This window comes from Mirounga angustirostris, unplaced genomic scaffold (genome assembly GCF_029215605.1).
Source record: "Mirounga angustirostris isolate CCGP_5_RB_7025 unplaced genomic scaffold, mMirAng1.0.hap1 SCAF_9, whole genome shotgun sequence".
Lineage (NCBI taxonomy): Eukaryota > Metazoa > Chordata > Mammalia > Carnivora > Phocidae > Mirounga > Mirounga angustirostris.
This window is the reverse complement of record NW_026991717.1, coordinates 72914963-72940862: the sequence shown is the minus strand read 5'-3', so window position 1 is coordinate 72940862 and position 25900 is coordinate 72914963. Positions and strand designations below refer to the sequence as shown.

Below are 25900 nucleotides of genomic sequence, written 5' to 3'. Positions count from 1 at the left end.
CAAGTTAGAGTTAAGTGCCGCTAACCCCAGAAAGCCTGAAGTTCATGCTGATAGGGGAGAAGGAAATGGTCTGTGCTGACTGAAAACAGCTGAAGAAGAATGGGTAAAAACTGACTAGTCAGAGAAGACGAAACAGGCATTATTCCAAGCAGACAGGAGCACTTGAGCAAAGGAATAATTCGGGGCTGAAAAGGTGAGGGCAGTGGGAACCAAGCACAAACCAGGGTGTGGGACCAGATTATGCGGGGTTTAACATTCAAGTACAGGCCACCAGGTCCTCACACAGGAGGGAAAGGGGAGCCATTTTAGGTTCCTGGGAAGGTTATTTTAGCCAGGTAGAGAAAAACTGGAGGCTCAGGCTGAGCAAAAGCAACGCCGAAAGTCTATTTTGTCCTCCACCTTGCTTGAAATGTTCGTTCATGTAAAGGTGGGAGTGTCAAGCAACAGACACGACCCAGAGACGTTCTACCTGGAAATCATGAGCTCAGGCCAACGCACCAAGTCCTTGATGCTTAATTCCAGTCTGTAATTTTACTGACTAGTAGCTAACCAAGTTTAGCAGATTGTCAGAAGGAGCTCGCTCACTGAACTGTTACTCGTAATCGATGCGGAGGGCCTCGTTTCACTGAGAAAGGACGATGGGAAAGGGTGAGAAGGGTGAGAAAGTGAAAGGAAAGCGAGAGAGGTGGGGAAGGGGATAGATGCGAGCCGACCGCCAGGGTCCAGCTGGGAGGGGGTCGGGGGTCGGGGGGCCCTCAGGGGCCCCCTGGGGACGCGGCCTCGGGCGCGGCGCGTGTGCTTGCGGGAGGGGCGCCCGGCGGCCGCCGGCGACCAATCCGGGAGGGCGTCCGGGGAGGGGCGGGGCTTGCCGGTTCGGGCGCCGCGAGTCCTCCTTTTTGCACACACACGAATACAAAGAGCCATACGACCTTCGGGTATCCTTTTTCCATTTTTTTCCCTCCTTAATCTTGTGTGTGTTTTCAAAATTTTTAAAAATAGAGATCTGTGGCAGTGCTGGGGTGAGGAAACTGTTGCTAAGGGGAATTTGCGCTTTCCCCCATTTCTTTTTCTGTCTCTCTTCCTCTTTCTTTTTTCCTGGTCAAGGTTTTAAATATACCAAGAAGTTGAGAAGCCGGATGGCCGTGTACAACTATTTCCAGCCAAATTTGTAGAGATTTTTTTTTTTCTTTTTGTTATCACATTTTAAGAACTGGTAAATTTTTATGGTCGAGGTATTTAAAAAATTCAGCCGCTTGGGGAGTATAGTTTTTTTTTTTTTTTTTTTTAAGGCGGGGTGAAGGGATAATGTAAATTTCTGCCACGAGCAACGTCAAGGGCAACGTGGAAAGAAGCGGAGAATTGAGACTCCCTCACAAAGCTGTTTGCGTGCGTTTTACACACCCTCCCCCAGAACCAAAACCAAGTGGCTTTAATGTGGCAATTGTCCAAGGCCAATAGGTTAAAAATGTTTGGATATTATAATTGAGACACTCATCTCCCCGGGGAGGGGGGCAAAGCCCTTCTTACAAATGTGTCTTACATTTTCATGAAGACATTGTGTGTGTGTGTTTGTGTGTGTGTTTTGAAGCAAATGATTTCATAAAGATTTATCTTGGGGTTTGTGCTTTGTGTATATGTACAGTATGTGTATATGTGCCATATCAGATTTTGTTTTCAAAAGAGATTACCTTTGATTTTATGTGTGCAAAGTAGCCCTTATTAGGATGTGATTTTTTTTTTTCTGTTGTGTTCCCAGATGTGATCCAAACAGGATTTCGTGTGCAAATTAGAGCTTAGAAGAAATCCTATGCTTAGCATACTTAGGCACTTTCATTTTATGTGCATTTACTGTATTTTTCTACTCCTCTTTTAAAGTATCAGATTAGTGAATAATTAAATAATTGCCAGGGAGTATATAGTCCATGTGGCAAATGAGAGTAGGCAATTTACTGAATCTGTGGTTCAAAGCCTTCTTTAGTGACTGTTTTGCCTTAAGTGGTTTTGCTTTTTATTGTCTCACGTTCTTAAATGTACAGCTGTGTATATTTTGGCCTTCATGTGTGGTTTGGTTGGTGTGTTCAGAGGGGAAGTTCTCTCTTGGCTTTTTGACAAAATGGTCGTTTATAGGTTGGGATTTGTTCGAAAAGCTCCACAGCTGGCAAAGTGTCAGGAAAATAATCCAGTCAAGTCCAATTCTCAAAAACCGTTCATGGTGGTTGTGATGGGGGAGGGGCGAGGAGGAGGCAAAGGCAAATAATACATAGGAGGGCGATAAGAAATGCATTGTGGTTATCGTGTTGCATTTTTGGATTGAGTAACCTTCTCCCCAGGTCTAAGAGTCAAGAGAAAAGGGTAAAAGAATTAGAGGACAAAACAGGCTCAGAGCAAAGCCTGTTATGTGAGCCATAGTCTCACTTCATTGTGTTACTGAACCACTGTCTCCTATTAAGAGTCATATGGAAAATATATTCAAATCTGTTTTTACAGATTGGAGTGAAAGCATAGGAAGTGTATGGGGTGATGAGGGAGAAACTGGAATGTCACCAGTGAAGTAGCAACCAGGATATAAAAAAGGATCTACTGTAGAGTTCAAATTTAATTACAACAAAGCCTCTGTAGGATGATGGTAATACATTTCCATTCCTCAACCAGCGCCCTACTCAGTTTCAAGTAGTATTTAGGACGCCTCAACAACAGCTTTAAGATTATTTGTCCAGGTCTTGAAATTCATTATAATGAAAGTGGCCTTCTGTGGCTCTCTGGGCTTCTTACCTGTACTGAGTGTATTTTTATTTCCTGACAGTGCAAGTCAGATCAGTACTTAATAAATACTGTCTCAAATATGGATCATTCCACAAGTTTAGACCTGCATGCATATCTTTGAAATCTAGTCAGATTCCAATGACTTTGTGATGGCGGCAGCGCTGGGAATTTTTAATGGAGTTTTGTTCTAATTCTTTTCCACATCACTGCAGGTCATCACTCTTCAGCTTCTCGGGAGAGAGCGCTCGTCCCAGAGAGGTACACAACCCAGGCCTCTGACTTGCTAAGCTATTTGATTTTTCCTAGGAACCTAGACTCATGTCCAGTGTCCTTGCTTTGAGTCCCACGAACATATCGTTGGCTTTGTCTTCCTACCAAAGCACAGCTAAACTCGGTTGACTTTGGGAATCGCGGGGCTCCTAGAGATTAAAACTTTGAACTAAGGGGAACTGCCACTTTGCTAGTGGTATCTGAAAGACCCGTAACCATGGCCGACAGAAATTTTAAGCCTTCCACCACCAAATGTATGAGACCTATTTGTGGCACTGAATTTATAATCCTGTACACGCAGCTTTGTAAGCAGCAAAGAACTAACCCGAGTAAACAAAACAAAATAAGCTAAAGATGGCGCCTGACGGCCTTGAAAAAGCCTCGCAGTCGTGTCCCTCCCTGAGGTGGCCCCTCCCCTCCCTGGCTCGTTGAGTGATTGTGGATTGCAGCCAATAACGTCCCTTGCCCTGCTTCCCCTCATCGTCCAATCGCCAATCACCGGGAGCCAGGGACAGGCGGGGCGGTACCTCCCCGCGTGCGCGCGCTGGCGGGGTACACGGGCCGGCGCCGCCGTCTTCCTCGCGAGGCTGCGCGCTTGTGTAGGCGCTGCTGAGTCAGCTGGAGCGGCGGCGCCGGGCACACGCGGTGGAACACCCGGGTCGGAGCACCTGTAGGGCTGCCAGGACCGCAGCGGGAAGTTCCCGGCGGCTCTCAGCCCAAGTCCGCAGAGCTCTTGTGGCCACGGAGTCTACCCACGGTGACCCGGCGAAATGCCCGACCGCGCCTCGGGCCACGGGGCTGTTGGCCGCTACACCCCTTTCCCCCGGAACCCCCAGGGCGCTCTGCGGTGGGGCTCAGGGGCGAGTCGCCCTGACCCGTGCGGCCTGACCCGAGGGCAGTGCTCGAGGGCTCTCTTCTCCCAGTGTCGGAAATGGTTCTGCTGTCTCTGGTGCCCACCTTGTCATCTCTGACTAATATTTAATCAACATTTACCGAGGGCTCAGGGCACGTGATGTAGCTTTAGGAGCTAGCTTTTCATCTTTTTCAGTTGATCCAGGAATGCAGGACTTGTCCTTTTTGTCAGGTACATTTCTATGAAAATCTTAAACCAATCTTAGCAAGTTGCATTTTAACAAATGTAAATTAAAAAGACGGCTACACTAGGCTAAAAACTCTTAAACCACTATACAAGTGTATTTGAAATCTTCGGATTAGTGGAGGTCTTTTTTTGGGATCTCATTCTCCCCTTAGATCTACATCTCTCTCTTTTTTTTTTAACCCCTGAAAATGAGGTCTTAGATTTTCTCTGCAGAGCAGTAGATGGGTCGATCTTTCAAAATGTAGGAAAATAATATTTTCTGGTATTTGCTTACTTGCTCTGGTGTGATAAAGGGGCTCTTTCTTGATAGAAACAGGTGAGCCATATTGCACCTCCAAGTGGAGGAGCAGGGCTGACCAGCACGGCTCGAGCTTTAAGTGGCCATTTTCCTCTCTTTATTTCTTAAAATGAAAATTACGGTATGAATTGCTGTGCTTTCAGTAATCACATTTAAGGAAGTCCATTGCTAGCGTGACCCTGAATGAGCCAAGGGCCCATTACAAAGACATATATCATCGGAGTGATACCATATCATACACATCTATTACATAGTGAGGAAACTTTTATTTTTCATAGTTTGGAGGTGAACTCAGTCATGCAGAAAATTCTAAGCTCAGAATGGGTTGAAAGCAAGCAAGGGAGCTGCCAAGAGGATGATATATTTAGTTCTAACACAAATACATGTGACTTGGGAGGAAAGGCGTAGTTAAGATTATGGACAGTCTCACCCTGAACTGTCTGAAGAAGATGACTTTTCTTTCTTTTTTATCTAAATATTTATTTTTTTGAAAGATTTTATTTATTTATTTGACAGAGAGAGACACAGCGAGAAAGGGAATACAAGCAGTGGGAGAGGGAGAAGCAGGCTTCCGGCTGAGCAGGGAGCCCGATGTGGGGCTGGATCCCAGGACCCTGGGATCATGACCTGAGCCGAAGGCAGACACTTAACAACTGAGCCATCCAGGCGCCCCTTTATCTAAATATTTATGAAGAAAATACCAAAATTACCGAAAAGTACATTTTCCGGGCCCCTTTCACATGTGTTAAAATTAGACACTGAGTGAAGGCCAAATATATATTTTATGGAAACTTAAGTTTGACAGCTCCTGTCACTTTGTGCTGGCAACTCATCAAAAGATTAGAGATCTTTTTCGTAACACTCAATTCTAAAAGTTGATAGCATTTTGCAAATGGCCTGTATATTATTCTGTGGCGGTCAACCTTTAGTTTATTCCTTTTTTTTTTCTTTCTGGAATGAAAATATGAATTATTGGCTTGAAAATAAACTAGCAATCTGAAATTGCAAAAGTTGACCGTATTAAAATGTTTAATAATGATGATTTATATACTGCCCAGATAATTTACTTCAGTTAACCATTGCTTTGCCAAACATTCCATGGATTGCTTCATGGGTTATTGAATTAAAGTTATACATTTTGAGAAGTAAAATAAAGATATTAGAATAAAGTTTATGCACCTTAATAATGTTGGCAGGGTTAAATGGGCTCTAGAACCGTAAACCAGTGCTGGAAAAAAGCAAGAATAATGAATTATGTTAGTTTGGGAGCATTAGAAAAGGATTTAACAGGTTGTAACAACAAATAATGCAGCACTGTTTATAATAAAGTTCTGTTATCAATCTGGATTATTCATACTGAGGAAAATCTGCCTCTAAGTAAAAAGAGAGTCTCAATAGTATATCTCTTTGTCTTCCTATCTCCACCTCAATGAATTTTTGCCCTGTATTCATTTTTTCTTCTCTGCAGTTTCAGGGAAAAGTTACCATTCCTTCCTTCTCACATTGGGAGGATCCTTCCTAGAAGAAAACTTAAATTCTTTTCTAATATCTTCATCCTTTACTTTCTCACGGCCTTCTTTCTTTCTTTCAAGTCTTGTTCTTTTTTTTTTTTAAGTAGGCTGCACACCCAACCTGGGGCTTGAACTTATGACCCTGAGATCGAGTCACATGCTCTACTGAGTGAGCCAGCCAGGTACCCTTGGTAGTTCTATTTTTGAGGAATCTCCATACGGTTTTCCAGAATGGCTGCACCAATTTGCATTCCGAACAACAGTGCACAGGGTTTCTTTTTCTCCACATCCTCGCCAACACTTGTTGTTTCTTGTGTTTTTGATTTCAGCCATTCTGAGAGGTGTGAGGTGATAGCTCATTGTAGTTTTGATTTGCATTTCCCTGATGAGTGATGTTGAGCATCTTTTCATGTGTCTGTTGGTCATCCCTATGGCCATCTTCTTTGGAGAAATGTCTCTTCATGTCTTCTGCCCATATTTAAATTGGATTATTTGGTTTTTTGTGTGTTGAGTTGTAGAAGTTCTTTATATTTTGGATATTTATTGGATATGTTATTTGCAAATATCTTCTCTCATTCAGGAGGTTACCTTAGTTTTGTTGACTGTTTCCTATGCTGTACAGAACTTTTTTGTTTTGATGTAGTCCCGATAGTTTTGTTGTTGTTTGTTTTTTAGAGAGGAAGGGGGGGAGGGGCAAAGGAAGAGAATTTTAAGCAGGCTCTATGCCCAGTGCAAAGCCTGAAGAAGGGTTCATTCTCATTACCCTGAGATCATGACCTGAGCCGAAATAAGAGTCGGATGCTTAACCGACTGAGCCACTTAGGCGCTCCCCAGTAGTTTATTTTTGCTTTTGTTTCCCTTGCCTCAGGAGATATATCTAGAAAAATGTTGCTGTGGCTAATGTCACAGAAATCACTGACCTTTTTCCTTCTGCTTTGTAAGTGTAGTGAAGCTCTAGAGCCTCTTCTGACTTCCTTGTTATTTCCTTCCTTTCATAACTAAGCTCTAGAAGACTTGACTTCATGTCTTGTTTGCATTTTCTCTCCATCAATTCCTCTTTCATCTACTGCATAGTATTACTTTCACTGAAAAATTACACCTCTGATCATGACCAATGACCATCACAGACAAATAAAATGTATCTCCTTAATTTTCATCTTTTTTAGCCATTCTCCTGCACCTGTCACAGTTGATTAGATCCACGTTCTTGAAATTCTTTCTACTTTGGCTTTCATGACACTCTTTTTCTCCCACCTCACTGACCATTCTTCTCTTTTAATGAAGCCTCTTGCACAGATTGGCTTTAAGCGCTGTCCTTGGCCTTTGCATTTCACACTTTATCCTTACTCCTGGGAGAGTGCATTCACTCTCTCAGGTTCAACTGCAACCCTCCTGCTAAAGAGTCTAAATCTGCATGCCAGTTCTGACCTTCCTCTGGGTTTTTTTTTTAGGTCCTAGTCAGTTGCTATCAGGACATCCATTTAACGATGTTGCTATCAGTTTGAAATTTAACTTGTTAAGTAAATACACATCTGGGGTGCCTGGCTGGCTCAGTTGGTAGATTATGTGACTCTTGATCTCCGGGTGGTGAGTTCAAGCCCCAAGTTGGGCATAGAGCTCCCTAAAAAATAATAAATAGGGGCGCCTTGGGGCGCCTGGGTGGCTCTGTCATTAAGCTTCTGCCTTCGGCTCAGGTCCTGATCCCAGGGTCCTGGGATCGAGCCCCACGTCAGGCTCCCTGCTCCGCGGGAGGCCTGCTTCTCCCTCTCCCACTCCCCCTGCTTGTGTTCCCTCTCCCGCTGAGTCTCTCTCTGTCAAATAAATAAATAAATAAAATCTTAAAAGAAAAAAATACATACGTACATACACATCTTCCCTAACATGGTGGTGCCTCCTCTCAATGTCCTCATTTCCTTTTTTTTTTTTTTTTAGAATTTATTTATTTGAGAGAGAGAGTGTGTGTGCACATGTGCACATGTCAGCAGGGGGTGGGCGGGAGGGGGAGAGGGAGAGAATCTCAGGCGAGTTCCCCACTGAGCACAGAACCCGATGTGGGGGCAATCCCACAACCCATGAGATCATGACCTGAGCCGAAACCAAGAACCGGGTGCCCAACCAACGGAGCCACCTCAACTTTCTCATTTCTATCATTCTGTCAGTGGTACCATCTGCTGACCCTCAGGTGATAAATCTTAGCCAATATTTCTGTCCCCCATATTTATTAAGTAAAGAAATATTATCAGGTCTTCCTTCAGGATGTTGAAACTTCATATCCACAACCCTCATTCTCAACTCACTTCAGGATTGAAGAGTCTGCTAATAATCTCTAACTCTTCCACTAGGTATCTAAGACAGGGGTCAGCAAATTACAGCCCATAGGCTGGCTGGCCTGCCATCTGTTTTTGTATGGCCCGTGACCTAAGACTGGCTTTTATATTTCTTAATGTAAGTGTTAAATATAATATCTGATGACATTTCTGTGTCCATAAATAAAGTTTTATTGGAACACAGTTGTGCTCATTATGTATTGTCATGTTTATGTATTGTCCGTGGCTCTTTTGTGCTACAATGGCAGAGTTGAGTAGTTGTGACAGCAACCACATGACTTGCAAAGCCAGAATTACTTACTGTCTGGTCCTTTATGTAAAGGAAAAGGTTTGCTGACCCCTACACTAGAAGTTTCCTTAACATGGTTTTCAAAGTCCTATGTCAGCTTTCCATACCTTTGCACTGACCTCGCACATGCACCTTGTAAATTCCTGTAATGTTTGTTTTTCCTTTCATCTCTCACGTCTTCTTTCCACCCTACCAATTCCTTCTGTACATTGCCCAAGGCTCAGTTGGAGGTTTTTCTTCTGTAAGACCCCTTTCTCATATGATTTCATTCTGTTATCTTTCCATTATTTTAAACTATCGCCTCAAGAATTTTTGTCTGCACCATATTTTTAGGCACTTGTATTTTGCTTTGTTCCTTAAACATTCCATTCTCACATATGCTGTAAGCTCCTTGCATGTAGGGACTTTGTCTTCCCTTCATTTGAGTACTTAGTGGTGGCAGTCCATTTTGGTGACTCATCCTTCAGCATGGCCTTGCATACAGAGAATTTTTAGAAACTTTTTTTTTCAACTTGTTTTTTTTTCTCTAGTGGGGATGTATGTAGCTAATGAAATTTGTGCTTTGTTTTATTTTTAATCCAACTTATCCAGCATTTAAGTTGTTACCTGGTTATTAAATATTATAATGTGAAAGATTCCTTTATTACCTGCTGACTCTCCTTTCTTTCCTTGTCCTTTCATTTCAATGTCTTAGAGCTTAAGTGGGTATAGGAGCCAGTACAATTAAGTCAGCAGGAATGTCCACAGAAACCAAATAAGAGTTATTTGAATACCCATTGTGCTACACTGCACTGTACCAGATTTATATAGACAGGTTAATTAAAAAAAAAACCACACCAATTGTTGCTCTGAATGTGACGTTCTAAAATGGACATAGTTAGAGGCACCTGAGTGGCTCAGTCAGTTAAGTGTCTGACTGTTGATTTCAGCTCGGGTCATGATCTCAGGGTTGTGAGATTGAGCCCCAAGTCGGGCTCTGTGCTGGGCATGGAGCCTGCTTAAGATTTTCTCCCTCTCTCTCTGCCCCTCCCCGCCTCAAAAAATAATAATAATAATTAAAAACAAATAAATAAAATGGACATAGTTAGGGGTTTTTTTAAGCTTTTATTTATTTATTTGAGAGAGAGAGTGTGTGTGTGAGAGAGATCACGAGCAGAGGAGGGGGCAGAGAAGAGGGAGAAACAGACTCCTTGCTGAGCAGGGAGCCCCACTCCGGGTTTGATCCCAGGACCCTGAGATCATGACCTGAGCCGAAGGCAGATGCTTAACCGACTGAGCCACCCAGGCACCCCAGACGTAGTTAGGTTAATACACAAAGTAGAAAAGCAGAAAGAAATTGAGGAAAAAATTATAGAAACGGTAGAATCAGGATTTAGGGTGGGGGGAGGGGCAAAGGGAGAGGGAGAGAGATAATCTTAAACAGGCTCCACACCCAGCACAGAGCCCGATGTAGGGCTCAATCTCGAACCCTGAGATCATGACCTGAGCCGAAGAAGGCAGACGTTTAGCGATTGAGCCACTCAGGCACCCCTGCAAATACTCTGTTTTCTCAATAACTTTTCTAAGGTATATCATAGAAGCTTTTATATGTATACATGCCTCTTTGTAGACTTGAATTTATTGTGTCTTAGAAATTTGTTATTAAATTTAGGGGGAAGTCCCCCAAGTTCCATTTCAAGCCATTGCATTTTTTTCAAGATTGGGAAATCAGGATGGGGGTCCAGGATGGGAACACAAAATATTTCAGGAATAATCATAGTATCATCCAGCTGCTATTTGCAGAGCACTGACCATGTGCCAGCACTCTGTAGGTGCCTTACATACATTATGTATGTATAATCATCACAAAAATACTCCAAGTAGGCAGAGAAAAGAGCACTGGGGCTCAGAAAAGGGAGTCATTTTTCCAAGTTCACACAGTTGTTAAGTAGTGCAGCAGGATGAGAAATACACACACACACACACATATTTTAAATTTCCAGTTCAGTGCTGTTTTGGAATGATGACCTGGGAATGACCATTCAAGGGGGAAGGAGGGCTCGAGGCAGGCACAGCACTGGCAGGGGTTAAGGCCTCTTGCAAGAAAGAGTAAGTGTTGGGGGCAAGAACGTAGCCATTGTCATTTTGGTACCAGAAGGGGTACTCACCCGGTGTGCCAGCCTGATGCATCTTAGTTTCTGATTTTACATATACTGAACCCAACTGGCAACCATTTGTATCTTATCTTCTACATAACTGTCTTTTTCTCACAATAGCCACGGTTCAGATTAAACTCCTTGCATGACGTTGGCTAAAAACCCTGCAACAACAGTGAAGGCCCGGGGTGCCTGGGTGGCTCAGTTGTTAAGCATCTGCCTTCGGCTCAGGTCATGATCCCAGGGTCCTGGGATCGAGCCCCACATTGGGCTCCCTGCTCCGTGGGGAGCCTGCTTCTCCCTCTCCCACTCCCCCTGCTTGTGTTCCCTCTCTCGCTGTGTCTCTGTCAAATAAATAAATAAAATCTTTAAATAATAATAAAAAAAGAACAGTGAAGGCCCTATTTAGGAAGGGAAAGGTTATATAAATGATTCATCCATAAACTGACACAGGACTTGCTTAGTGCTTTCCTCTAACCTTTAGTTTTAGGTTAAGCTGTGCCTTCCAGTGACTCTAATGACAGAGAAGCTGCAGATGGATTTGAGTGAAGTTCTTATAAGTGAATACCTGGCACAGAAAACGTTTTGTTTTGTTTTGTTTTATATACACACACACACACACACACATATACATACATATATATATTAGAAAAAGCAAATCAAAGACTATTCTTTATTAACCAAATGTAATGAAAATGCATTGTCAGATTTATGTTTTAGTACCGCAGAGGCATCGATATTACCTGTTTCTGAAATGAGATTGCTGATTCAAAAAAAGCCCCCAAATCTCAGTATATAGAAAATTCTCTTACCCACCTCCTCTTTTTTTTTTTTTTAAAGATTTTATTTATTTGACAGAGAGAGACACAGCGAGAGAGGGAACACAAGCAGGAGGAGTGGGAGAGGGAGAAGCAGGCCTCCCGCTGAGCAGGGAGCCCGATGTGGGGCTCCATTCCAGGACCCCGGGATCATGACCTGGGCCAAAGGCAGACGCTTAACTGACTGAGCCACCCAGGCGCCCCTCCTCCTCTTTTTTTTAATTGTGATGTTATGATATAATTTACAGGGTAAGGTGGAAATGTATCTCTTGTGGAAACTCTAAACATAAGATTCTGTCACTTAGGGGGCTTCAGGCAGAGGATTCTTTTTTCTATAATCAAGTATTTGGCAAAGACAACATGAAGCTCCTTGGACTGTTCTCAGTCGTACAATCCAACCCTCCCTTACCTTTTTTCTTTTCCTTCTAGAGTAGTTTAGTTGCTTACCTACGGTGATTCAAAAGTGAGGCAGTTTGGTTTATCATTGATATTCTGGTTTCCTCTTTAATGGGGCTGGTCATGTGGGCAAAGTGGCAGCACTGAACTATTTAAGCATGCCTTTTGAGCTTTGCCCCTCCCTCAAGGAGTTTGAGAAGTGGAGATGAGGGGCCTCAGAGGTGATTTCTCTCGGGGCTACCAGCTGTAGGATTCAGAACAGCTGGATTCCTCTTCAGAGGCTGGACGCCCAGATGCACAAGTGTGAGAGCCAGGGGGCTGTGCGGCCGGGGTCACCGCAGCTTGATTCTCTGATCCAGCTTTCCCCTTCCTTTCCCTGCCCCACCCCCAAAGCGTCAGTGATATAATAGTGTGAGGTTGGTGACATGTTGAGGGCTGTCGGTGTATTCCTTACTTAGGAGTCTTACTCTGAATGCATCTGTAAGAAAATTATGGGGAGGGTAGAATCGTGATTCTTTATGTCAACAAAAAGTGGTTATCAGTTAAAAAAATAAACACTAGATTGAAAGTAGCAATAACTGGATTCCGCCGTCTCCCTCTGACCTTGAAAAAGATCTATAACTCGTCTGCATGTCTCTTCAGTGGACCTGGGGTAATATGTGTTTCCTAGAGCTTCTGTGTGGTTGAGATAACCTGCGGGAAGTGTTCTGAACTCCTTAAGGAATGATGTCAAGGAGACAAAAGGCAATGACTGTTATTACTGCAAAGATAGTGAGGAGGCAAAGACAGATCTGCATTTTCTTCCTTAATCTTCTCATCTTTCCAGATGCTTGTGGGTCCTTTTGAGTCCCCCTCTCTGTTCCTCAGGTTGGAGTGGCGGGGGGTTCCATGCTTGGGTGCAGGAAGAATGCCTTCTACCCCCTGACACTGTCTTCAGCAGGAAGGCCTGTGTAGGCACCACCCTCTGGGTCAGGGGTGAGTGGGACCCCCAGCGCCCTGGGAGAGCACGGGATCCGCAGATAGAAGAAGGCATCTCTCCTCTGCAGGCCCAGGCTAGGCAGCCATGGACGGTGTGCCCCTGCACCGCTTGCCTACTCCTCCTTCACACAGCCCACTGCCTGGTGTCCAGGCTCCTCTGGTCGCCCTCCATGACACAGGGAAGTGAATCCAAAGAGGCCAGTGCTTCCTACCCGCCTGGAGTCGGGCCGACTGGGGACACCTTTCGCAGCGGTCTGGCAGTGTGAGCCCAGTTGTTCCTGTGGCCATCAGCCATGTCCTTCAGCGCCACCATCCTCTTCTCCCCTCCCGGTGGCGGCGAGACCAGATGCTGCTGCTGCGCCTGCAAAAGCGAGACCAGTGCGAGCAGCACGGGCTCCCAGGGCGGGAACCCTCCTGCCAGCACCCCCATCACGGTGACCGGACACGGCCTGGCCGTTCAGAGTTCAGAGCAGCTCCTGCACATTATCTACCAGCGGGTGGAGAAGGCCGTGGGCCTGGCCGAGGCCGCTCTGGGGCTCGCCCGGGCCAACAACGAATTGCTCAAACGTCTCCAGGAGGAGGTGGGTGAGCTGAGGCAAGGGAAAGCCTCGGCCCCGGCTGAAGACGGGGACGGCCGGGCGCACGGCTCCCCGCCCGAGGAGCCGGGGCCTCTCAAGGAGAGCCCTGCGGAGGCCTGCAAGGCGGCGGCCGCGGCGGAGGAGGAGTGTGACAGCGTGGGCAGCGGCATGCAGGTGGTGATTGAGGAGCTGTGGCAGGTGGGAGCCGCCTCGGCCGTGGGGCCCGGGCCCTTGGGCTTCCCGGCGGCGCAGAGAGACGCGCGGCTCCCGGGGTGCGCCCTGGCGGCCGGCGAGGCGGCCCCGCTGCTCAATCCCGTGAGTATGGCCGCAGAGCAGGACGCGAGCGCCGTGGGGTGGCTCCCGAGGGCTTTTCCGGGCCTGTCCCTCTTCCTTCTCCCTCCCTCTGGTTCCTTTCCAGCCTCAGCCTTGCTTTTTGGTGTTCCTTGTGCGGAAGCAGGACCGCACCAGGCGTCCTTTGCCGGCAGGGATAGGCAGCCCTCGCCCGCTTTGCCCGCTTTCCCCTGAACCGCAGCCTCCGTGGCAGGAGCTCGGGTCTGGTGTGCGGGGTGCCGGCCGTGCCCGCCCCCCCCCCCCCCCCCCCGGAGCTCTGCGTGCCACCTTCCCGTCCGCAGCTGGCTCCGCTGCTCCGCGGGCTCTGCTTCTCCCGGCTAGGAGGCCTGCCGTACACAGACGGCTCATTCATATTTTATCACGGGCCCTCCGCTTGCCAAGAGCAATTCAGGACAGAGAGAGATGGGAATGTGGGGGGTAGAGAGACAGAGGTGGAGAGAGAGAGAGCCGGAGAGGGACAGAGGGAGGGGCGGGGAGGGAGGAGACGGAAGGAAGGAGAGAGCGAGAGGCCAAAGGGAACGGAAAGACAGGTGTAGGGAGGGAAGGAGGCAGGTGGAGATGAAGGGTTGAGGAAGGAGGAAAAGTGAAAAGAGAGCATAGAGGAAAGGCGAATCTAAATGGCAAGAGACTTCACGCGCGCAAGAGAACGTGAGGGAAGGTGGGAAGGAGGTAGAGGGAAGGGACAAACGTGAGGACAAGAAGTGGACGGCTGGGAGTTCCTGGGAAGAGAGACATGTCGGGAGAAGGAGGGAAGCAAGCACGCCTATTTTGTGAGCAGGAAAAGACACAGAAGTACACTGTGCTATTTCAGTTTCTTTACTGCTCAGGGCCATCTGAGCAGGAAAACCCTGGCTGAGTGGAGTAAAAACTGCAGAGCGCGGCACATGGAAGTACGAAAAGGAGATGGAGCAACTAGGGAGATCATAGAGATGGGAAAGTAACAGATGTGTCACCACTTGAGAGACAGTGGGAGGTCTGTCAGCTCTCCCCCCCCTCACTTTCCTCCTCCCTCCACAGGCACAACAAGGCCCAGACACCCAGGAAAGAGAAAAGGAGCAGAACACCCAGGGGAGATGGGAGGGAGGAAACTCCCAGCCCATCTGCTAGATCTGAGAGATGAATGTAGAAACCCCCTGTCCCCTTCCAGTGTCACGCTGCAGCTGGTCACTGATCCCTGAAGGCCTAGCCATGTGGTGGGTGGTGGCCACTGCCGCTTGCCCCACTCTGCCCAGCCAGGATTCTGGGGGGTAGGTGGGGGAGGGTTTGGGGCTGCCGGGAGGTGGGAGGAGGGGGGGGGCGGTCGGTACCAGGTACCAGGCCAGGCAATGCCTTGAGCTTTGGTTCTGTCAGGCAGGGAAGCCTTCCAAGCCGACAGGATGGAATTAGATTTCACAGCGTAGAAAGCAGCTCACAGGTCTATAAATCTCAGCCTCCTCCCCCGCTCTGTGTTTTTTTCCCCCCTTACTTTCCCTGTTTTGTTTTCTTGGCTGCAGAAATCCCCCCTCCTTTCTTCTCTCTCTGTCTCCTTCCTCCCTCCTTCCTTTCCCTGCCCTGTATGTCCTTGAGTGAGGGCACAGGCAGCAAGTGGATGTCAGGACAGTGACAGTAGGATGCGGCCAGGACAGAATCAAGGTGAGGGCACAGGGAGGTCCTGCGAAGGGAATGGGGTGGGGTGGGGTGGGGCAGTTGGTGCCAGCCTCTCTAGAAATTTCTGACTTTATATCTCCCTTCTTTGCTCCCATTTTTCTCCTGTTGTTGTTACCATTTTATTTTCTTGTTCCTTCTCTTGCTTGGTGTTCCTTTCTTACCATCACTTCCTCCCCCAATCCCTTTTAGACAAAATACTTGCCTGGCTAGTGTTCTTATACCCAAGAGCAAATCACAGATGATTCCTCACAAATAGAGCGTCAAAACAATCCTTGTCCTTGTAATCAGTCCTGTGGGTAACGATTCAACCCGAGAGGCCCTGTATATCCAAGAAATATTTGCCAACACTCCCGTAGGAGTCCCAGAGAAACAAGCTATTGACCATTAAGACTGTGCTGGATTCCCCCTGCTTTCTACTCTCTGTTCACTATCCTTGGCCAAAGAATGATGGTTGACCAGGTTCCCCTAAGCCTGGATGGCTAATAGGCTATTCTTTTTTATGTTCTTAGCTGGTGGATGATTATGTGGCCTCTGAGGGTGCAGTACAGCGGGTGCTGGTCCCTGCTTATGCCAAGCAGCTCTCACCAGCCACACAACTGGCTATCCAGCGGGCAACCTCAGAGACAGGGCCAGAAAATGGAAGCAAGCTGCCACCACCCCGCCCCGAGGACATGCTCAGTGCTGCTGCTGTGCTGGATGGTGCCTTGGAAGAGTCAGGCCCCGGGGGAACAGGGGAGCTGAGACACTCTCTAGGGTTTACCGCTTCCCCATGCAGGACCAGAGGGAGTGGGCAGAAGAACTCCAGGCGCAAGCGGGATCTGGTACTCTCCGTGAGTGAGCTCAATTCTATACATTTTTCTTCAGTCTGGAGAGAGAAGTGAAGAATGAAGTGTGGGTTGATTTTAAACGTCCCATATTGAATGAATGGTATCCTGAATCCTACTGGAATGGGAGGGGCAAGAAGGAGACAGATTGGTCCATAGCCCTAGGGATAGGCAGACCCCCTGCTAATTGGGGAACTTTTTAAAGGCTTTTCCAAATAGATTGAAATCTTCTGTTTAAAGAGAAGAGAATTGTATCATATCTCCTCCCCGTGAGCTAATAGTCCTGATGGGAAGATCTTTAAGGGATTGATCAGACTGACCACTGAAGGGTAGCACTGGGGTAGCCTGCAGATGACCAGTGTTCAGGGTAAGCAGCAAGGGGCCCCTTGGCAGAATGGCCAAGGTATGCTGAGGTAGTCCCAAACTCCAGAGGCGCAGAGGGCCCCTAGACACTCAGCTCAGTTATAAAGGTTTGGCCAGCCTAGGGATTCTAAGAGCTCTTGGCAGGGAAGGTACTGGGCTGAACCAGTTCTGCCTGAAACTTGGAGTGGCTTGGAGCCTCAGGAGCATCCCTAAACATCCTCCAGTGCACAGGGCAGCCGCCCACAGTGATTCGACCTAAAACGTCCATAGTGCCAGGGTTGAGAAACCCTGCTCTAGGGTGACCATAGTCCTTTGGATCACCTCTGTGTCCCCAAACATCTTTCTGATAACCGTCGGGGTGTTCTTTGGCTAGATCCTGTTCATATGGACTGTAAGGCATTTCCCTTCTCTGGCTCATGGCTGGTAGAGTCACTGGAGAGTTCTGGATAGGAAGGGAGCTCACCATTCACACCCACCCAAAATCTCGTCACAGTCTAGCCCTTTTCCTCTTGTCACAGTCTTAGTAAAGGTTGAAGCCTGCCAGGTACCGTGTGTACCTCCTTCATCTTCACTGGAGATTCTTTTTTCATTACTTCTTGCTTCTTTTTCCCTTTTCTAAGGGCTCCTGACTCTTACCCTCCCTTTCATTTGATTTGTTTTTACATTGAAGGGTTCTTTCCTTCCCTGGGAAGGAAGACACCATTCATAATCAGAATCAACTGGTTTCTAACCTTCATTTTCAGTTTTGGTTATGTTCAGGGATAGCTCACTTATCAAAAACGGAATGGATTTAGTTTTTCTGTCAGAAACTTCTGGCCCAAGAGGGCCACTCTCACTGCCAGTGACAGAAATGGAGGCATATACTTAGAAATGCACTGCAAGGGATTTCCCAAAACTTCATAATGTTTAAATCATGAATAAATGTGTGATAATTACAATTTGCATAAAAATGGGACTTTTGACCACTCCCTGTTCTTCTGCCTATGGCCTCCAGTGAGAGGTCTGGGGTTGAGGCCTGGCTGCTGCCTGCCCTTTGGAGAGCCTGGTGGAACTGAGGACCTTACAGGAGGACAGTGGGCTCACCCCTCCTGCTCTCTGTTGCAGTTGCTTGAAAAGGCTCTGAGGACCAGTCAGGGAATTTTGCTGCCCATCACAGAGGAAGGTTTCAGATGTTCTTGTGCCAGACTGTGGTTTCGAGGGAGATGGTTAGCTTCAGGCCTTTAGCTCTGGGAAGGAATCAGAGAGGCATCCCTCCAGTCTGCTCAGGCCGCTGTGGATTGCTGCTGGGGATCCAGAAAGGGGAACCACTGATTTCTTGGAATGCGGCTGATCCCTGCCACCCCTTGGGGAAATGTATTTATTTTTAGCTCACTCAGGAAGTGGGTGAGCCAGCAGCCTTTACAGTCTTAACACTTATTATTGTCTTAGAGTATTTCCCCTTTCCACTTCAAGCCTGGTTTGATTTTTATCAGCTGATTTCTTCCAAGCCACTTGAACTGGAAGCGGTGCAACTCCTTTTCTTTCTTTCTTTCTTTCTTTCTTTCTTTCTTTCTTTCTTTCTTTCTTTCTTTCTTTCTTTCTTTCTTTCTTTCTTTCTTTCTTTCTTTCTTCTACCTTTTTTTTTTTTTCCCAACACTTTCAAATTCTTTCTGAAGCATTCACCCATCCCTTGTGATTCCTTAAATTGGGACTTCTAAGAGGTAAAATAACGATATCAAATATGAAGCTAATTTCGTAACAGTCCTTTTTATAGAGTGGAGACCCTAACCATAAAAAGTTGACAGTACTTTCCTAAACTGATATGGTCAGTCAGTCGTAGAGGCAGAAGGGTAAATTGGGGATTTCTCAATTGAAGCTGAAGTCCTGAGATCAGGATATGAGTCCATCGGTTTGGGACTGGGAATTTCCACCGACCGAGGGAGCTTGGCATGAAAATACCATCAGAAACACCGGAACTAAATTTAATCGGAAGAAATGTAAAATCCTGCATCAAAGTTTAAAAAAACAAAACAGTTGCAGAATGGCCGAGATAGTAATCCATATGAAAAATGGACTTGAGTTGACTGTAAGCTCGCTAGGAATGACAACTGTGACCTTAGGAATAGGGGTGGGGTTGCTAAGAAAGGTAATACCATCTTGGGTTTCAGTCCTAGAAGTGTAGAGTGCCACTCGGGGAAGTAATGCTCCCTTTGGCCAGGTCTCCACTGATGCATTAGATTCGTTTCCCACTGCCATGTTGTCCAAGGGACACTGGCAAGCCAGGGAGCCTGATAGTTTCAAGAGGCGTCTGTCTGGAAATTGTGTCATAAGGAATGGTTGAAGGACTTGGGGATATTTAGACTGGATAGAAGACTTAGAGAGTACATGAGAGTCTTCAAAGATCTTAGGTGCTGTTAGGGGCAAAACTGGCCAGATTTTGGAGTCTAAGGCAACACTTTTTAACACTCAACAGTAAAAAAGCTGACTCGAAAAAGAGTAGTGAGAACCCATTCTTAAAGGTATGTGAGCAAAGCTGAAAACCTGTTGAATGTTGTGAAAAGGAGGTTGGGTGATAGCGTCTTCAAGGTCCTTTGCATTTCACATTTCTGTTATTTTAGGTTTGTGTTTTTCAGACCATGCTGTGTACACCCTTGAGATTTGTGGTAATGTGCAAAGGAATATACTTAGGACATTTTCCTGGGTCATCAATTTTACTAGGAGATTAAGAAGACATTTTTTAAAAATTTTATTTTATTTAAATTCAATTAATTAACATATGGTGTAGTGTTAGTTTCAGAGGTAGAGTTCAGTGACTCATCAGTTGCATATAACAGCCAGTGCTCATTACAAGAAGACATTTTTAGATTAAAAGAAATACAGATATATGGTAAAGAGTAGCGGCCCTCAAGAAATGTCCACTTGCAGTAGTCCTGGTGTATATTTGCTCTCTCCTGGCTGTTAGGAAGGAGTATGTTTGTGAAAATGTCTGAGACCTTTTGCCCTAGTGACCATATTCCCCAGAAAAAGAAGTAAGACCAGGGATGATCCTGGAGTCTCCATACAAATTAAATGAAAAGGACCACAAAAGGGAGGACATTCGAAATACTGACTTGGATAAGCTCTCTGGCTATGAAGGGGCATGAACAGAAATGGTGCCCAGACTATGGGAAGGATTCAGGCAGAGAACCCCAGAGGGACAATGCTTAGGGAACAGAGGAGGGTGTCATCATATCCACTCCCGGCTTGAATCTGTTTTTGTTTTTTTCCCCTAGAAATTGGTCCACAATGTGCATAACCACATCACCAATGACAAGAGATTCAATGGGTCTGAAAGGTATGATCCTCTTGAGGGAAAAGAATCACAAGGTACTCTGCCAACGAGAGGGAAGCACAGGGCTTCTCCAATACAATAATGAGGCTAAGGCTCTGCCCTCACCATTGTCCCTTGCCTCCTGTCCTTGGCCATGGGGGAGTTTGCCACCAAGTTGATTCGTGCCAGGACTCTCTGTCTGGCTTTTAATACGCTGACTGCCTTGTTCATGATCTTCTCTGTGGCAGCATCAAGTCCTCTTGGAATATTTCAGTAGTGAAGTTCCTTCTGGAAAAGCTCAAGCAGGAGCTGGTGACCAGTCCCCACAATTACACTGATAAGGAGCTGAAAGGTGAGAAAAATGGAATTAACTCCCATCTCGTTCTTTTTCCACTCACTCTTCTTGGTCAGAGAAGAGGCATAATGGAGATGATTTAGGTGGTTTTGAAAATAGTGGACTTAAAAATTTTTTTTGGCTATTCTCACATCTTCGCAGGATTGTTTCTTTTTCTTTTTTTCTTTTCTTTCTTTCTTTCGGGAGATTGAGTGGGGGTTTGGGTGGGGGGGAGGGAGAGAATCCCAGACAGACTCTGCACTGAGCACGGAGCCCAACACAGCTTGATCCCAGGACCCCGAGAGCACGACCCAAGCTGAAATCAAGTCAGAAGGTCAACCGATTGAGCCATCCAAGCACCCCTTCTTTTTTTTTTAAGATTTATTTATTTTAGAGAAAGAGAGAGAGAGTGTAAGTGAGGGCAGGGGCAGAGGGAGAGAGAAAATCTCAAGCAAACTCCCTGCTGAGCAAAGAGCTGATTCGGAGCTCAATCTCAAGACCCTGAGATCATGACCTGAGCCGAAATCGCTCAACCAACTGAGCCACCCAGGTGCCCCAGGATTGTTTCTAACTGTCTTTTTTTAAATTCCCCTATCCCACTTGAAATGAAAATGGGAGAAGGAAAGGGCTAACACCAGCAGGCATGATGTTTCCATAGGGCCTGAATCTAGGGTGTTAGGAAAAGGAAGTCAGAATCCAGGCCTGCCCTTTTGTCCCTAAATATTACCTCCTGGGTTTTCTACTTTCCTTACTCTTCTATTATTTGCCCATAGCTAACCCTGAAGCATTAAGAAAGCTTCTGCTGAAAACGCGCTGGTAATCCACTACCAGCAGAGTAGAATGGGAGTGGGTTTGATGGAGCCCAGGTCCGGGGAGGGAGCTACAGAAGCTCGGACTTGTTGTGTGCCAGTGGGAGATATGGGGGGAGTCAATCTGGACAGGGAGGTGAGCAGAGAGAGCCAAACCAAAGAGGAGTAAATAGATGCTTATGGGTCTGTGAGAAAGCCCACCATCTAGAGTGATGCTCACCTCCCAGCCAGTATTGTTAGGGCAGAAAAAAAGGGCTGAGCACCTGCTCTCTGCCCCTCCCTTTTCCCTCCTCAGGAGCCTGTGTAGCCTACTTTCTCACTAAGAGGCGTGAGTACCGCAACTCCCTGAACCCCTTTAAAGGCCTGAAGGAAAAAGAGGAGAAGAAGCTTCGAAGTCGCAGATACCGGGTAGGTTTCTAGGCCTTCCTTTCAAGATGCTAAACACTAAACCCTACTAAGCTCCAGTGGGAAGGGCCAGTGGACGTGGCATCTGAGAATAGGGCTGAGAGCCAGGAATGTTGGCAGATAGAGGAGGAGGAGCAGGAGCCGGTTCTAAGATGACTTGGGGGCTAGGTTCTCTCAGACACAGATTTTACACAGCCTTCTTCCTACGAGAACCTGCTCCCCAAATCTAATGCATAGTTTGTTTCTCTTCCTATCTCTGCCCTGGGCCCCTACCTTAGCTTTTTGCCAACCGATCCAGCATCATGAGGCATTTTGGGCCTGAGGACCAACGCCTGTGGAAGGATGTGACAGAAGAGCTGATGTCAGATGAAGAGGACAGTCTTAATGAGCCAGGTGTCTGGGTGGCCCGGCCTCCCCGGTTCCGGGCCCAGCGCCTCACAGAGCTCTGCTACCACCTGGATGCCAACTCTAAGCATGGCACTAAAGCCAACCGTGTGTATGGGCCTCCCTCAGACCGATTACCTTCTGCTGAGGCCCAGCTCCTTCCACCAGAACTTTATAATCCTAATTTTCAAGAAGAGGAAGACGAGGGAGGTGATGAGAATGGACCTGTCTCCCCATCCTTTGACCAACCTCACAAAACCTGCTGTCCTGACTTGAACTCATTCATTGAAATCAAGGTGGAAAAGGATGAATGAAATCTATAACCAAGAATAACTCTGGCATCTGCCACTCCCCATGTCCCAGGGATGGGTGGCCATGGGGCTTCCCAGATTAACCAGGTGTCCTCTGCAGTCTGAGAAAGCAAATCTGTCTCTCTTCTTACCACAGTCCCCAATGGAAGTGGAAGCTGGCAGCTGTGGTGGGGTAAAAAGACTTACCTAGAAGGGGGACCTCCCTGGCTCCCTGTGAATGGCAAGCCAGAAAATGCTTATTTCTAAGCATAAATAGTGCCTCGGGGCGCCTGGGCTGAGGAAAGGAGGAGGATGGGTCTAAGAAACATGAGGCCTTTGTGACATATGCCCCAGTCTCGGAGTTGGTTTTTTTCTGGTTTCACACAAAGCCCTGGGGAAGCAGCCCTGGTTGCACCTTCTGCTTTCGCCGTGACTGCTGGTCTGGCTCTGCAGTGGCCGCCCCACAGGACCAGTCCAGGGTCCTACTGCCCCCTGGTGGGCAGTTTCAGTCATGGGCTTGCGTCTTCTGAGCAGAGCACCGCTCCATTATTTGGGAATTGGGATACAGATATAATAGCTATTGTTTGTTGAATTATGTAAGGCAGATTTTATTATTCCCACCTAACACATGAAGAAATTAAAGCTTAAAGAGTTCCATGTCTCACTGGCAGCTGCTGTCCCACTGTGTGACCCAGCAGTATATGGGGCTTTGTAGCTATTAGTCCTGTCAGCCAACCTGTATTTGGAGGAAGGGGTGTGTGTGTGTGTGTGTGCGCGCGCGCACGTGCACGGGTGTACACACTCACGCACATGCACCCACACACACTTGCATACAAACTTTGTGCCTGATGCATGGATTGTCAATTAAAAACGGCTTTCTGTTCAGTCATACAACAAATACTAACTACTTACTAGGTGTCAGGTACTGTGTTAGGTGCTGTGGGTACACTGTTGATCAGGTGAGGTGCTGATTAGAGGTTCTGTTATCTAATCAGGAAGCCAGGCAGTTAAGTCGACAGTGAACTGAACTGCCGTGGGGGTGATGATGGGGGGCTGTAAGGTGCCTCGGCAGCAGACAGCAGGGGTGGCTGACCTACTCTGGTGGTCTGGAAAGGCTTCTCAGAGAGTGGTGCTTAAACTGGTACCTGAAAGATGGGGAGGCGTTAACCAGAAGGGAAGGGGAGGCCGGGAGTGTTCCAAACAAGGGAATAGCAAGGATGAAAGTCCAGAGGCAAGAGACAGCACAGAGGAGTTGCCATCCTCCTGCAGAACAGTTTGAGGAAGGGATGGTGTGGAGAGAAGCTGGAGAGACACCGAGACCTCGTCAAGTATCTTAAATAATAGAGACTTTAGTTTGAAGGCAGTGAGAAATCGTTCAAAGGCGGTGAGCAGGGAAATGAGGTCATCAGTTTTGTGTTTGAGAAGAATCGCTTGCCCTCGGTATGAGATGGACGGCAGGGAGAAAGCCAGGCCGGGGCGGGGGGGGGGGGCGGGTACTTCTGCAGTGGCCCAGGAAAGAAGAGACAGCTGGACAGAAAACGATGGTGACAGGACAAATTTGAAAGTGATTTAAGAAGCCGGACTGATAGGACTTGGTGATTGACAGGCCTTGCTGACGGGATTTGGTTGGACTTGAGGCGGAGGGAGGAGGACAGAAGGTTGATGTTCAGGTTTCTGGCTTAAGCAGCAAAGTGGTTAATGGCGCCATTTACTCAGGGGACACTGGAGGAGCCAGTTTCGGGAGGCAGGGAAGGTGAAGTCAACTGAAAGCCTTGTATGCCTTTGAGACAACCAAGTGGAGATGCTAGTAGTCAGCTGAGTTTTTAAGTCCAAGAAAGTCTGGGCTAAGGGGCGCCTGGCTGGCTCAGTCAGTGGAGCATGTGACTCTTGATCTCAGGGTCATGAGTTCAAGCCCCATGTTGGGCATAGAGCTTTATTTATTTATTTTTTAAGATTTTATTTATTTATTTATTTGACAGAGAGAGACACAGAGAGAGAGGGAACACAAGCAGGGGCAGAGGGAGAGGGAGAAGCAGGCTTCCTGCTGAGCAAGGAGCCTGATGCGGGGCTCGATCCCAGGACCCTGGGATCATGACCTGAGCCGAAGGCAGACGCTTAACTGAGCCATCCAGGTGCTCCTAGAGCTTACTTTAAAAAAGTGTCTGGGCTAGAGATAAGGATTTGGGAGCCATCTGTGTACATAGTTCATAATTCAAATCTTGAGGAGGGAGAACAGGGCGAACAGGGCCTGTGGAGCTCCTGGCTCCAGATGAAACTATGGAACAGTTACTACTGGAGCATGCCTTCACTGCATCCCTTTGCCCCTTCACTTGCCTCTGGTTCTTGTTATCCCCTGAAAATACAGGTCGTTGGTCTCAACTGTGCCCATTGCTGCCACCACCAACTCCCACATGGGCCTCCCTTAAAGGCTTCTCAACTTCTCATAAGGTTCACTCTCCCATCCTCACTCCAGCATGGGAAAGCTTACAAATATAAGAGGCTCTGTGGATATTTTGGTTGTAAGTAGCTGGAAGGAAGAATCCAGGTTCTCCTTTCCCATCTGGAGACAGGAAAGGAGGGAGAGCCTTATGGTTAATTCTGAAGATGTCGCTCACAGCAGGTTCTGAAGGCAACCTGATAGCTCCCCTCTGTTACTAATGCTTTCAGTGCTCCCTGCTTCTAGTCTGATAGTGAACCCTCCTCTGGATCAGAGAAAAGCTGTAGGCCTGACAGGGAAACAGGCTGATTCCCCAGAGAGATGAGGTCAGGGAGACAATGCAGCTAGGACAAAGAAGCCAAATAGTTTGTGCCAAATTAATTTCCCCAAAGATATTAACCTCCTTTGCTTCCCATTCCCTAAGGCTACACTAAGATTATGAAAGGTGTTCAAATGTTGAAATGAAAATAATATGCATGATTTGTTTGCATAAAATTTTCATACTCATTTACTATCAAATACAAAGGAATCATTTTCCTTCCCCATTTTACCTCCTCTACCTCTTTTTTTTTTTAAAGATTTTATTTATTCTTATTTTGAGAGAGAGAGAGAGCACAAGAGGGGGGAGCGGGAGAGGGAGAACCAGACTCCCTGCTGAGCAGGGAGCCCGATGTGGGACTCGATTCCGGGACTCCAGGATCATGACCTGAGCCGAAGGCAGTCGCTTAAACAACTGAGCCACCCAGGCGCCCCACCTCCTCTACCTCTTGTCCCTGATGTGCTAAGGACAAAATCAGTTGCGCTGGTATTTGATTAGGCATGTTCAGCTTCAGCCACCGTTTCTTCTTTCCTTATTCTTCATGTTTACAGTATGGCCAACACTAGAAGTCTCCTCTTTCCCTTTTCCACCCTGATCTTTTTCACTTGCTAGCCCGTCTAAATGACATTTCTTTTCTTCCTCTTTAATACTTTAATACTTAACTCTTTATCACAATCTCCTGTGGGCCCACCAACGGGGGAGGCGTTCGCTAGCCCTAACACCAGGCCTCCTATTCCTATAGTCCCCTGAAATAGTTGCTAAAAATCTAAAAATCTCTTTTCCCAACACCAGGGGGTGTCTTCTAGTCCTCTTTCTGTCCTACCCGGACGGTAGAGATGAGTCCCAACCCTCCTCCTCGTTTCTTTTGCATAGATACCAAAGCTCCTTCCTTCCCTACTTCGCAGAGCTTTGGGTTCAAAAAGTGGTGTCCTTTTATTGCAGTTTATATGTTGGGCTCTCATTCTGTCTGGACTTGCACAAATTTG

At 46.9% G+C, this 25900-nt stretch overlaps 1 protein-coding gene across 2 annotated transcripts; it reads left to right on the top strand.

The window, feature by feature from the left end:
• Nucleotides 1–881: 881 nt before the first annotated feature.
• CUNH14orf93 (chromosome unknown C14orf93 homolog) lies at nt 882–22819 on the top strand. 2 transcript variants are annotated; one of them, XM_045900537.2, is made up of 7 exons: nt 882–935; nt 12733–13777; nt 15970–16290; nt 19899–19960; nt 20185–20288; nt 21375–21487; nt 21763–22819. In XM_045900537.2, exons 2-7 carry the CDS (start codon nt 13178–13180, stop codon nt 22180–22182), a joined length of 1620 nt encoding a protein of 539 aa, XP_045756493.1. In that variant the 5' UTR covers nt 882–935; nt 12733–13177; the 3' UTR covers nt 22183–22819. The 2 variants fall into 2 exon arrangements, with proteins under 2 accessions (XP_045756493.1, XP_064426890.1); XM_064570820.1 differs by lacking the exon at nt 15970–16290.
• The last annotated feature ends 3081 nt before the right edge of the window (nt 22820–25900 follow it).